At 39.1% G+C, this 14,301-nt stretch overlaps 1 protein-coding gene across 5 annotated transcripts in view; it reads left to right on the forward strand.

Moving 5' to 3' along the window:
• Positions 1 to 14,301, forward strand: part of vps13b (vacuolar protein sorting 13 homolog B) — a 285,627-nt gene that overhangs the window by 132,352 nt on the left and 138,974 nt on the right. For all 5 annotated transcript variants that reach the window (XR_003051507.1, XM_008323736.3, XM_025061607.1 and 2 more), the window contains 3 exons: positions 5,807 to 6,041; positions 7,802 to 8,019; positions 13,471 to 13,674. Coding sequence is in view for 4 of the 5 variants with exons in the window: in XM_008323736.3 (XP_008321958.1) it covers positions 5,807 to 6,041; positions 7,802 to 8,019; positions 13,471 to 13,674 (657 nt within the window). In the remaining variant the exon portion in view is untranslated. The remainder of the gene's footprint in view (positions 1 to 5,806; positions 6,042 to 7,801; positions 8,020 to 13,470; positions 13,675 to 14,301) is intronic.

A 14,301-nucleotide genomic window follows, 5' to 3' on the forward strand; every position in this document is an offset into this window, starting at 1 on the left:
AATAAAAGAAGCTAAATTTAAAAAAAGAAAATGCTGAACAATCCTGTGTTTCTTGTGCCTGAACCATGTCCAAAGACCATCATTTGTCATCCATAGCTGCAGTTGTATTCCATATTACCCTAAAACCCACAGAGGGTAAAATTGCGTAATAGTTATTCCACATGGCAATTAAACCTCTGGTTTCTCAGATATTATTTTTACCCGTTTCTATTTTTGATCCGAAGAGTGTTCCTTTTCTAAGGAAAATGCCTTTTGGTGGGGTTTACCCCAACAGAAAATAGATTTCCACTACGCTTTTTTGAATTAAAAATTAGAGTTGGGTTCATCGAGCCAAGTTTTGTGTAGCATCAGTAGAAAATAACATCTGTACGTTTGCCTGAAAACTGTGTCACAGAACATAGCTGTCATTTTCCTGCACTGTCCTGTACTCAACAGTGTGCATGCATTCCCTCTGTGCTACCTCAAACAGCAGGTCACTGTGGTTAACCTCAAAAACGTATCCAAGGTTTCCCCTCTGTGGTTCCATATTTAAACTGTGAGACTCTCTCTCCTGCGCTCTCTGTCTCTCTTTCTTTATTTCTCTCCCTGCACTGACCACCATTAAATTCTACAAAAAGCATTATTCTTAAACCTTCTATTAACTAGTTTATGTCTGGGTATAAAATAATAATCTGGACATCAACTGCATCCACATAGAGTGGCCTAATAAGCTAATATGAATAGAATGTCTAAATATAAACTCTACACTCTTGTGTTTTTATTTCCTCTTCAATTCGTATTGCCAAACACCTGGTAGCTCTTCTTTAGATTCAGCCAAGCCACTGTGGCTCTGAGGGAATTAGTTAAAAAAAACTAGGAAAAAATAGGAAAATCACTTTAAAGCTGCCTGAGTATGCACTAACCTTTTGCATTAGACTCAACCAATGACATTTTTTTTTCTATCTTAACAAGAAGTGTGCTGTCTTCTCATCTAATCTGAGCCTAATTACCTGTTAATTAGCTGGAGTGGCTCAAGAGGTGAGGTGTATTCATTTGTGGACGTGATTCTCTAAGCTGTGTATTTCCTAGGACAATGACTGCGTTAATGTCTGTACTTGGTCTCTGATTGGTTAATATGACTTACCTACTGTCACTTAGTCACTTAACAGCAGGAGAGGTGCAGGTCATATCTGTAGAGCAGGGGCTGTAGAAAATTGATTGGCTGGTCACATGTGGTCTACAGGCCACTAATTTGAAACGTCTGGACTAACTTTAACCAAACCGCAATTTACATCTTAGCTATAACTTTAACCAGAGCCTAAAAATTGAGTTTCCCAGTAATTAAGACCAGGTTTTGGTCTTTTTGAGGTCAACGGGTCCTGACAAGGTATTCATACCAAAAACGGTCTAAAAAAGGGGTGGGGGGACAAGTATACACACACACACAGTATACACAAAGCTGGCATGTCCGTCAGCCTGCAGTCAGGGGACATTGTCACACAGTCTAACTGCTTCCAGTGCTGTGTTTATTGGCCTGTTACAGGCTTGTTAAACACAATTTTGTGGAATACCAAACACAACCTGAACTTTTACACCTGAAGTTGTGACATTAAGCACACAGTCTCACTTTCCGCTTTGACCTATGACTACAGAGTTTTCTTTCCTTGTGTGTGCTTTCTTTTACTTCTTGCTGTGTATGCAACCATTTACCACACACATTTAATTCCCTCTTCTCTCCACCCTGTGTCAATGCACAGTCACTGTCAGGTACAGAACAGTCACAAAAGGCACAAAGTACAAACGCATTAAAGACTACGGCGAGAATTGTTGTCTGTGATTCCATAACTGGACTGTTTGGGTTTGGCCTTCTGGTTTCTGGCTAATGCTCCCCCTGTTGCTCTTCATCAGAGAATGGATGTGTGTGTTTGTGGGGTGGTGTGGTGCAGGTATAGCTATATTTGTGTGGACTTTGTTTTGGAAAAGTTCTGTGGTTGTAGCATTACTGTTCTTCTGGGGACATTTTGTGGATCCTATAGAGGAAGAGAGCGTTTTGAAGTGAATTTTAATTCAGAGTTAAGATAAGAGTTTTTAATCGTATTTATATAAATTTGTTATTAAAAATAGACATTTATTTGTAATGGTGACAGATAGGACCAGGCCAACGCTTTGTGTGAAGCACTTATAAAACACCAAAACCTTTGTGTGTCTATGTGTGTGTGTTTGTGTCTGTGTCTCAGAGAGAGAAAGACTGTTGCAGCTCACAGAGGGTGATCCAGGGGTAGTTCTCTGAGGTTAACCACTGTGACCTGCTCTAAGAGTTAGCATAGAACTACACATGACGGATTATTGTTTGTTTTTGTTTTTTTCAAACTCCATTCTCCTACAACAGTGCTCCCTGTCAATATATATCACTTGAATATCTGAAATTCATCATCCTGGTTTTTTTCACACTTCAAATAAGCAGCAGTTTCCTCTGACTGTAAAGGCAGCATTATTCCACGGTGGAGGGCAGCATGTCGGTGAACGTGGATTTATTTGGGTGGCAGTCAGGTTGAACTCTGCTGTGTACTCAGTCTCATGCAGAGTTCACTGTGGATTAGCTCCTCACTGCAGCTATGAAATTAAAAAAAGAGTTCATACATGGCGTGCACTCTGGGTGCAGCAAAGGAAACTTTTCTACACATGGCCGAGGTACATACTGTAGTCTCCCTTGTTACCAGTTTTTGTTCCACCCAGAAGGCTATGCCATAGCAAATGGAACAAGGATTCTATGCTGTAATAATTTTATAGATTACTCAACTTTAATAGAGAGCAGAGTAGGACAGTGTTTCTGCTTTCCAGTTAACTCATATCCTTATTTAAAAGCAAAAAAAAAAAAAATCTAACATCACCTATTATCAGAATAAAACAAAAAGACCAATTTCACAGGGCTTACAGAAGCATTGTCTCTCTGTTTGCTTTTTTCTACATTTCAATCTTATGTGTTTGCCATGTTTGTCATGGAAACATCATCAACCTGTAACTGCCTCCTGAAGTGAGTACGTTTTACAATAGAACAAAAAAAAATAACTCCATGGATTTTCTGGCCACACAGACATCAGCATGATTTAATCCAGAACCTGGCAATAAATTTAATGACCAATACAGTTATTCATCTGTTCAGTGTTGCACTATTTCCCCTGTGCTTCTGTGCCGTCATCCCTATTTTAGCAAACACTGTGTTTTGGATTGAGCTACACATCTGTGGCTCTGCTCAGCGGTGTGTGAGATACACATTGTTATTAATATTCTGTTTTACTTTTTCACTCACTCTCCACCACTCCAGTGATTTTCTTAAAAATGTAATTATACTCTGTGACATTGCAGGATTTATAGATGCTGCCAAAAAAAAAAATCGTAGCGATTATTACAGTTATGGACTGAGAATAGTTTTTGTCACCCAGCTTCAGGATTGACGTGGCGTTTCACTTACAGAGGCCCTGTGAGGCGTTTAAATCATTTGTACCGTGGTGTAAACACAGAGAAACAGCCGTCTCCAAGTCCAGTAAATGCCATTCGGTTTTGTTTTTTTTGTTTTTTTTGTTTAATTTTCCTCTGTTGTCATCTGTGAAATGTTATCTGATTTATTGTTAGCATTGCAGCGGGTGATGTGGCACTCTCGTAACTACCATGCACTTGACATCATCCTTGGTTTTTCGTGTTGCCATGTGGAATAACAGCAACACATTATAAAGTCCTAAGCAAACACCATTGGGGGGGATTGCATTAGCTTTTATTGTACACATTCTCGACAAAGCAATTGTGGTCATAACTTGTGCTGTAAGTTTCCATTTTTATTTTCCCAGATGTAGTTGTAAATGAATGCTCTCATTGCATAACCTGCCCATGAATCATTCTTTAGAAAATGGACCAAAGAACAACCAAACTATTGATTTGCTTTAGTGGGTCACAGTGCTGCACAATAAGTTTAAAATAGTTAAAAAAGATGTTTAAAAGAATGGGGCTTTTACTTTTCTGTGACACCCAGCTGGAGTATATTGCAATGGTTGTTTGGTAAATGTATGACTAAAGTGTAGTGGTTGACCAATAAAGGTAACTCAGAGACATCGAATAAGAATCAACATTTTTTTAAGTAAGTGTAGTTTTTGTCGTTGATAACGAGACACGCAACAGTCAATCATCAGCAAATGTTTGATTAAAAATAAAAAGTTCTTGGGCTTCAAGTATACATTTTATGTTCAGTTAATGTGTTCAAAAATTATTATTATTAGTAGTAAAAAAATCCTTTTTGTCCTTCTTTTTCACCATACCAGACTTATTTAAGGAGGTTTGCATAATTTACTTTTCATATATACATTTTACATTCATACATTTTTTTCACAATTTTTTTCTCAAAATCTAGAAAATACCAAGTAAAATCTATGAGCCTGAGCTTATAATCTTTCTCACATCTATTCCAAATTACTAAAATTATAATTGGTTGTTATTATTACGTTCACAAACATCTCAAATGGAAGAAGATATAATGCATAACCAACTTAATAGTCCAATGGGAGGACATTAGCCAGTGGGAGGGAAGTAGAGGAGGTGCAGACCAAAGTCACAGGGTTAAACTTGGTGGTTTCCGTATGTCTGCTTGCTTTACAGCTTGAACTTTTCTAAGATCAGCAGCATAGCAGGCGGCGTCGGCGGGTTTTCTTCCTACGTGCCAGCTCTTTTAAAGGCCAAAGCCTTAAGTGTCAGTGTGCAAAAGCCTTCATATTTCAAACCCTTCTTTGAAGAGTAATCAGAAGAGGAAACAGCAGGAGATGAATGTGTAACTGTATCTCTCCCTTCTTCTGCTCCTGCTCCCAGTCTCCTCACTGCGTTCTCTTTGGTTCTCCAGTGAAAGCCAGAACAACTGATCTGTATGTAGGCCCATGAGAGGTCTTCAACATTTGTGCGATATTTGCAGAAGTCTGCAGAAGTATTTATGCAAATGTAATGGAACTTGTGGAAAAACACACACACACATAAACACACACACACACACACACACACACACACATACACATGGATTTTGGCAACACCTGCTGTCTGCCCCTTGGACCTTGTACTCCTGTCCTTTCTGTTAACTGCTCTTTTAAATCAACGAAGCCCCAGTATAAAGAAAAGACACTTGAATACACACACGCACACACCCATTCTCACACACACACACTCAGGCTCAGACATGTTTAACACTCCCAGCTACTGGTTATTGACCTAATGGCTTGTAAATTATGCCGTTTTACACAGGTATATGTGAAGTGAACTGTGTGTAATACAACATGCTACACGCAGCTGGAATGGCTCCACTTTTGTACAAAAAAAAAAAGCTTAAATTGATTTAAGCTAAAGATTTAACTGTCAAAATCCCCACAAGCTGTAAAAGGTTTTCTGTTTCCTAAATTTGGAATTCCACATGGCATTTAAATTGGCATCTGAGGTCTCAAATTCTGCCTTAAAAAACGCTGATCCTAAAACTCATTATAGAGAAAATACAACATCTGTCACACATTCAGTTCATTATGTTCTTCAAGTTTTGTTGATTTTTTATTTTTTTTATATGTGAGGGATTATTACACCTTTTGTGTTTTGTATTTCAAGCAACACCAAGCATGTGTGCACATTTTTTCCTAAACTCTGTTCCATTGCAGCCCAAGTTGTCAAATGTTGTCTCAGACTTCAGGCGCACCAGTCCCTCAGCTCACTGAAACTGATCCGAGCCTGGCGCAGGTGGCTGCTGACTGATCATGTTACACTGGATTGATCAACATGATTTCTTATGTCTCTTTTTCCTTTCCAGTTGGAGCTGCAGTCTTGCTGTGTGTTCCTGCCTAATGACAGCCTTCCCTCTCCGAGCACTATCGTCTCTGGTGACATTCCCAGCACCGTCCGTAGCTGGTACCACAACCAGGCCTCCATGCCTGCAACTCTGGTCATCTGCCTGCCCCAGATCAGCGTCCTAAGTGCTGGTCATAAGTACATGGAACCGTTGCAGGAACTTCCCTTTGAGGTCTCCAAACCTATCTTGGAAGAAGGTAGACTTTCATTATGTATCTAAAAAATGATAATACAGCGATCAGAATGTATCAACAACACACACAAGGCAAAGTACAAACAGACCTGGTGTCCAAAGATCACAGGTGGAACAAGGGGGTGGACACATGTATTATTACCATTACATTTGTTTTTATTAATAATTAATATAAATGGTTTCATAACAGTAAAGTTCTCCAGAATGTAAATTTATCATCATTACAGCCTTCTCAACGCCACACAAACCTTTGACCCACTACTACTCATTTGCAGTGACAAAAGACAAACAAACTTAAGTAGAAGGACTTTGAGCAATTGATCTCACACATGTGGTTTGCACACCTGGTAAAGTTAATATAAGCAACACTCTGGTTGTTGAACAGTGCTGTTTTTTCTTCAGGAAAAAAAAATGATGGGCCCTGTTTTATTTTTCTTAACACTTCAATGACATCAGCATTGGGCATGCAAATTTCAAAACCAAACGGAGAAAGAGAAATGACAAGCAAAAACAGTGACATCACCGGCCTTGTCAATGTTGCCGTTTAACTTAACAACCCGAGCTTTTACTAATTCATTCCTACACTTTGAAATGCTCCTCATCCCTCTGTTTGAAATGCCCTGGATCAAAGCGACCCTTCCCATGGTGCAAGGGAAATATACTCTTCTTGGCTCAGTACTAGCACATAAGTTTCCCTGTAAGATGACTCTGGCAGAACTGTCAAATTAGCAAACTCAAGTGCTAGCAGGGTGGCATATTCTGTTTAATTTACAGTTGAAAGTCTTTTGGTTTACATGCTGCTTTGTAGCTCTTAGCTTAGAAGGTAAATTTCTGTAACATCAAATATATGAATACAGTCATCCCTTGCTATAACGCGGTTTACTTTTCACGGTTTCTCTACTTCACGTATTTGCATCGTGCATTGTGTTCTGCATTCTGATTGGCTAAAAAGTCACTCCGCTTCTTCTCTGCCTGTGCGCCAATAACGTTGCGGTTTAATATGTACACGTACGTAAAACAGCTTGCCAAATTGACATTACGTACGTGCAAATTCTCTTGCAATTTCGAGTTTATCAAACCCCATAATGTCGACAAAACGCTCTGGACCGGCAAAAGGACCTGCGGCAGGGATTAATCATTTTTAATTTTCTCCCGTTCACGGTGGGCGGTGCTAATCTCCGCAATTTGAAGCCTTCTGTTCACGTTGATGATTAAAATTATTATTTGACAGTACATTACAGAAGTTATTTGTTGAAACGTTTCTAAAGTACTTTTATTTTACTTTATTTGTGAAACAAATGGTTGAGACTGTAAAATGGTTTGTTCGTTCTTTGTCCTCTTTGCCTATCACGGGTTCTTTTTGGAACGTAACCCCCGCGAAAAACAAGGGTTTACTGTATATAATATTTTTCTAATTTAGCTTTTTTCAATCTAATCTTCATTGTTTAGAAATTTGAAAACAAGAAATGTATTCGTTATACTACTGCTATATCCTTGACTCTTTTACTACTAAAAATAATAATAATGATGAAAATAATAATGTAATCTTTATTAATGTAACATCTTGAAATGTCTAAGGGACCAATATAAGGGGAATTTAAAATTTTAGTCTTGTTCTTTCTTTACTATTGTGTTTTTTTTCTCAGACTTGTGTCAATCACATCATCACCTAAATGTTTTTTCAATTGCTTTTTTTTTCCGTTAACCTCGTTCATTCTTGTAGACATTTTATTGATAATTTTTATCATAATTATACACCCACAGGTGATGCCTTCCCCTGGACTATTAGCCTAAGTCAGTTCAGCGTCTACACACTACTGGGGCAGCAGCGAAGTCTCAGCCTACTGGAGCCTATGGGCTGCACCTCCACGCTGGCTGTCACATCCCATAAGCCACAAAGCTGTTCTGAAGGAAGGCACTCATTTGTGGTCTGCCTCCACGTTGATCTCCAGCCCGTTCACATCAAGTGCTCCAACCCTCAGGTCAGTCAGACAATCCTGAGTCACTTCTAAGTAGTCATTAGAATTACATCTGTATTTATACAAATCATCCACTTGTATACTTTGTTGAAACACGAGCTCACAGTTGCTGGCAGGACGATCCCGCCTCTGCCTCATTCTTCTGATACAGGCTGACAGTAAACAATGCGCTTCATCATCTTACCTTGTATGGTTTTCATGAAAATGCAAATGTAAACAAGGAAGTGTTGCCGTGTTTGCTTTGGTGAAACTTTTTGAGGTTTATCTGAGAGAGAGTGAGGAACACAAAGGCTTTTGTACACTGTGTAGTGATGTTTTGATGAAAGCATAATGATAATTGACACTGTGGAAATGAAACATGATTGTTTTTCATTTAGCTCTCACAGTGACATAATCACATTTGCTTGTTTTGTCTCTATTGAATTGGCCACATCCAATTAGGTTTGTGAGAAAACAAAATGGAGTGAACTTTGTTTTTTTAGAGACACACTGTGAAGTTCCTATAACTTCAGTGATAAAAGAATAACATTTAAGGGGATTTTACTGCTAAATGACCTGAGGTCTGGATAGTGTGACTGTTACCTAACTGCAGCATTTAAAACCTTACTGAAAAACCACTGAAAAACTGTTGAAAACTGATCCTTTTAAACTAATTATATTCGCTCAGTTTTCTGCTTCTATGTGCTGTGTTTTTTGTTTCGGTCATCTTGAACTCTCAACATAATGACTTTTCTCTTGGTAAATATTTGATTGGCCTAATAACTGTGACAAAGATACAATGTTTAAAGATGTAGCAGCACATTTGCAACAACAAAATTTACTGGTGCAGCCCTAAGTATTTGCTGAAGTTTGAAGACCCCTTCTAGTAGTTCTTATTTTTCTTCTGTTTCTTCTTTTGTCTTGCAAAGCTGGGAGGACCCATTGTGATTATGTGATGAGTCATTATTAGCTTTTGTCTTTGATGAAAACATCTCTTCTGTCCTTTCCTCTCCTCTCCTCTTTTGTTCCCTCCTCTGTGCAACATTCTACCTTGAGGGGGGCAATAAGTGAATACCAATTTCTGTAAGACAGCAGCTCCTTCAGGACTGCTGCCAGTTTGGCTCCACCCTCCGCAGAACAAAAGAGACCTCACACTTGGTCTTACGTTCTAATTTGCACAGCCACTTGTGGGAACGTGCAGTTTTGGACAGTTTGTTTTAAACACTTTATTGTCAAAACCCTGCTGGCCTATGTTTGAGTTTTAAAATTCTTCAGGCTACATGAAAGTCTGACTGGACAGGAAGCTGGGTCTGTTGGAAAAGATAGGACAAAAACTCATGCTTGCGTCACGATTGGTCTGTCAATGCCGAGTGCAAACTGGTGCTAAAGCTTACTGTCAGTAAGAATTTCATCTCCTGTTTGTTCCCAAAAAAAGATTCCTAATAATCCTTCTCACCCTTGATGTTCCTTTTTGGGTGGTTTTTCTGCCACTAAACGACTGCAGTTCAGAGAGTCTGTCTCCATTTTAATTTTTTTATTTTTTCACACAATTGTAGAACATGCAACAGCACACCTGTGATATTAACGGCTGTGTTTGTTTTAAGAGAGTAAAGGAATGTGTTGGATTATTAGTGCTTTAGGTCGGAACTCGAGGTTCAAAGCCAAACTGGCATCCAGCCGTTCTGTTTCAGGTGTCAGTGTGGAGATATGCGAGTTCTCATGAGCAGCAGAAATGCTGGGCTGGATTGCAATGTTTGTTCCATTTTTAGCTCGGAAAATTTTAGCTATGAAAATCCTTGACTCTCGTGTCTTATTAGTAATTACAGGATCATTGACCGGAGCCACCTACACACAAGCAGCAACAGCGGATCAGAAGGATAAATCTGGAAACTTGGTGTTGTGCAATTTCTACGCCTTTACAGCACCTAAAAACAGATCAGGGATAACTGCTGGATAAATATTGCATAACTTTGAACTGCAGACAACATTCTAAACAGTAAAGTTACACCACAGGCTTTGATTGATCTGATTATCATCACAGTCAGATTAAGTCAATAATACAATTAAAATCAGCAAATCCATTAAAGCTACAGACATTGGCATCACCTCTCCAACTGGCCTCCACCACTGACTCTTTGTGGCATTCCATTAGATTTTCCATGATATGAAACGGATTATTTTATGGCATAAACAACGGAATTTGTAGAAATGAGACCTACATTTATTTTTGTAATGTTTAGAACATAGTTTTGATTATGTAGGAGGTTCTCACAAATGCAACTGTTACCATATCTACTCTCTTTGATTATTTTCTTGCAAAACTGTGACTTCCTGCAGCTAAGTGTTTAGGGGTGAGAAATTAACAGGGCAATAAGCCACTCGTTGCAGCTGTTCTTACACTGGAAAAAAAACAAACAAATTAAAACACATTAACAAACAAGAAAGTCAGTCAGAAAGTTTCAGTTATGCCGCTATCTTTCTGACTTGTTTTTTTCCTATTTCTGTTTCCAACATAATTTGAAGGCAAATCCACGTTTAATTGAATGGTAGTCACATCAAAGCTCATGTGTTCTTGTCGTGCACTAAATGTGTCTCAAATATGAATTTCTGTCTGTCGTAAATTCATGTGTGCAGGCTGGATGTGGGGAAACTATAGGAGGATGGAGTTAGTAGGTGCAGTGTACAGCCACACACAGAGCATGTGTGTACGGTGTGTGTGTGTGTGGCTGAGTGAGAGACTGTTTGCTTTGATCTTGGAAATATAACTTTACTGAATTTCAGTGAACACATGCGGGAGCAGACGTCTGTACGCACACACATATACACACACATACAGAGCATTACCTCATACACTCAACAGTGTGTCATTTTTGTGAAGCTCTCATATAAACCCTCTCTAGATAAAGGCACAGGAACACTCACAAGTTGCATGATTCCCCATCTTTCATCTGTGTGTATTTATGAATGACTGTGGAAGCCTCTGTTCATGCTCCAGTTTTCACTACTGCACTCAGACCAGGCCTCCTGATCTGCACATGACAATTCTTTGGAGAAGCAAGCCCTGCAAATGTTTTGCAAACTAACCCAGTCATGTAATATAGCATCTTTATTGTTAGCCCGTATAATTTTGTGTGTGTGCGTCTGTGTTTGTGTGTTTATGTGGCCAAACCTGCCGTCTGAAATCAGTCTGACCAAACTGACTTGGCTGGACCTTCACTTTCAACATTACATGTAGTGCTGAAGGAAGATTTAAAAAAATACTGAAGTCCAGTGCTTCCATAACCCTTCCATAAGTTTCTTAATCAGTTACGTTCTGAAGACCCCTCACACCTGGCCCCACAGTACAGCGCTATTGGTCAGTCAAGTTGCAGATAGGGGAAAGCAGATACTGCTAATTATTCATTAAGAGTTTCTTAATCAGTTACGTTCTGAAGACAATTACCTGACAAATAGGTATATAATAATATCCCCTGTGACATGTACTGTATATAACTGTAGTGAATACTGTAATATAAAGACTAAAGTGATTTTTCTACTAAATAACATTGCTCACTAGCTTCTTTAAATATAATTTGTCTAGCTGTTAACAACAACCCCAGTAAGACAGATAAATACCTGGGTATCATTACTTTGTTAGTAACAGACAGTAGTTTTGCTGTTCAGTCAAAGCTAAAGAACGTGGTCCACCGTCTTAAAAGAAAACGTTATGGATGAACAGGGACGCTTTAGTGGCAGCTGTGAGTTTAGAGCAGTGTGTACATAACTAGTAACATGTGATGGACTGCCATAGGTTCAGCTTAAAAAGAATGTTAATTTAAGCTTAGCCAGTATGAGTAATTACTCAGAGATAATTACTGCATATAAAAAACAGAAGAGCATAGACCTGACTGAAATTGATTGGTCTCTGTGGTTGCAGCGTCAGATCAATATCCAAAGCGACTATCACGTTCCCATGTCACTTTCTCTTCTGCAAGTCATTTTCTTTTTCCTTTCGCTTCACATCTGCTCCTCAGTGCAGTAGGCCTTGTTGTGCTTGGTTGGACTTCCACAACCCAGACTCTCTGAAAAGGGAGCGAGGAACCACATTTCTCCTGCCGGCAGTGCAGTTCAGTCGGGTATGGCAGACAGCTGTTGGCCCTGTCATTGGAAGGCTGCTGGATTGGCATCAGCAGCTCTTCCTGGACTTATTTGAAATGGCCCAGCTGTAATGCATTGTGCTGCTCTTTTTATTTGATTTATGCTTATTTATGGAAGGCCTCCCTGTAATGTGTGTGCTAACAGGCTTGGATGTGTGTGTCTGTGTGTGAGTGAGCACTAAGAAATCAGAATGTGTTTGGAGTTGAGAAAGCTCTTTGGTGTGTGTGCGTGCCTGTGTGTATGTGCACCTTTTACTTTTAAGGGACCCACAGTAGTGGGGGTTTGGGGTTTTCTTGGCTCCAGGAGCCAAACATTTGAAATCCAAAAATTAGCTCACTGTGAAAGACCGTTTCATTTCTCCATTTCTTTCCCCGTCTCTAGTCTTTAAAATCACTGAGTGAATGCATGAATAACTGAAAGCATCACGCCACATTCCCTTGCTTTCCCCTCATGTTTTCCACTCTTGTTTTTGGCTTTTTTGTTGTTTAAAGCCAGGGCTTCTTTTCATGTGAACACATGATAAATAGTTGAGAACACTTGACACCAAGCCTTCACTTTTTCCTAACTGTGGTGAGTTTTTGAGGGGTGGGGAAGAAGGGGGTGGTGGGAGGGGGTTGATGACACAACGTAACTTTCCTCAGTGGGTGTTTCTTTGAGACTCTTCTTGTTATGGATAACACGTTTGTACATTGAAGCACGTTTGCACACTGACTTAAATAATAAAAAAAAATTAACCTTCATATGGAAACATGAAGGCAGGTTTTTTGTCACATGTTTGAAACGTAGCCTCGATAAATGACAAGCACAAAGTCTAAAATAGTGTTTAGTTAGCCAGGGAAAGAAATAGGAATCAATCGTAGTCCATTTATGGCAAATATTTCCTTTCTCCCTCTGTTTCTCTCTCAACGTTAACTAGGTTTTGTGTCACATAACTCCAGAGCGGCCAAATCAAATCATACTAATGGTCTCAGAAATCAGGAGTACATGAGAACTCCCAAGTGCAGCTGTTTGAGTCAGACTTTGGCAATAAAATCACTGCCTTAAAAATTAATACTACTTGTGGAGTGCTAGGTTTATCTGGTAAGGCGCTTATTTGATTTCATGCATAAAAATCATATTCAGTTACACCGCTCTTGCTCGTTTTTTCGTCCACAAATCTGACAATTGTATTTAAAAAAAAAACACTGAAAGTGGTTTTTATTGAATCAAAATTCTTTATGCTGTTTAATTGAGTTACACTTGTTTATGAGTATCAACCCATTATATATTTTCTACAATATGTATTTGTATATTCAGCTTCATGACTTCTCTTTTTTTTTCTCTTTTCACGTTTTCTAGGTTCAACTTTTGTACGAACTCCTCCTGAGCTGGAGCTCCACCTGGGCCCGTCTGCAGAAGCACGGCATCCTGCGCCAGACTTCCAGCGTCCCAGAACCTCCCGCTGGTGCTGCACCATCCTCACCAGTTCGCAGCAGTGCCGGCACAGCCCTGCCTGACACGAGCACCTGCAGCCCGTCTGCAGATTTTGGCTCCCCCACTGAGGTTAGTACTTCTCAAACAGTTACTGTGGGCTTACAGAGTCATACATATAGAATAATATATTAATACACAGAGGATGCATTTTAACAAGACACTGAACTACAAAAATGTAACAGAGCTGCAGTGTGATGTAGTGATGTTTTTTGAGTAAGAGTACTTCAAGTATTGGGCCCAGTACTGATAGTGTTCTTGATATCAGTGCATCCCCATTAAAAAGTAACTAAGGAAGGCCACGATGGTTGTTGGCTTACCTTATTAACATTGCCAGACCAGGGCCCATGGTGAAGGTCTAAAACCTGGATTAGTTTGACTTTGACTCCCAGAGTGGGCTGATATACTAAACGTTTTGAAAATACTTACTTTGAAAATACTACTCTAAAAAAAAAAACAGCTTTCACATTTAAAAAAAAAGATTTTACTAAAGGGTTCAGTACTTTTGATATTTAATAAATTCAGTAAGTTTTTCTGTTGACTCTAGTAAAATAATCATACACATTAAAAAATAGTTTCTGAATGTGGAACTAATGTGATTATCTCAATCTTTTTGTTTGTTTAAATCCAGAAAAATAGAATTGTAGTTTGAACTTCACCCAGGCTACAGTATAAATTTCCCTGGTCATTACTGCCGTT

The sequence above is a fragment of the Cynoglossus semilaevis genome, chromosome 13 (genome assembly GCF_000523025.1).
Source record: "Cynoglossus semilaevis isolate Cse_v1.0 chromosome 13, Cse_v1.0, whole genome shotgun sequence".
Classification (NCBI taxonomy): Eukaryota; Metazoa; Chordata; class Actinopteri; order Pleuronectiformes; family Cynoglossidae; genus Cynoglossus; species Cynoglossus semilaevis.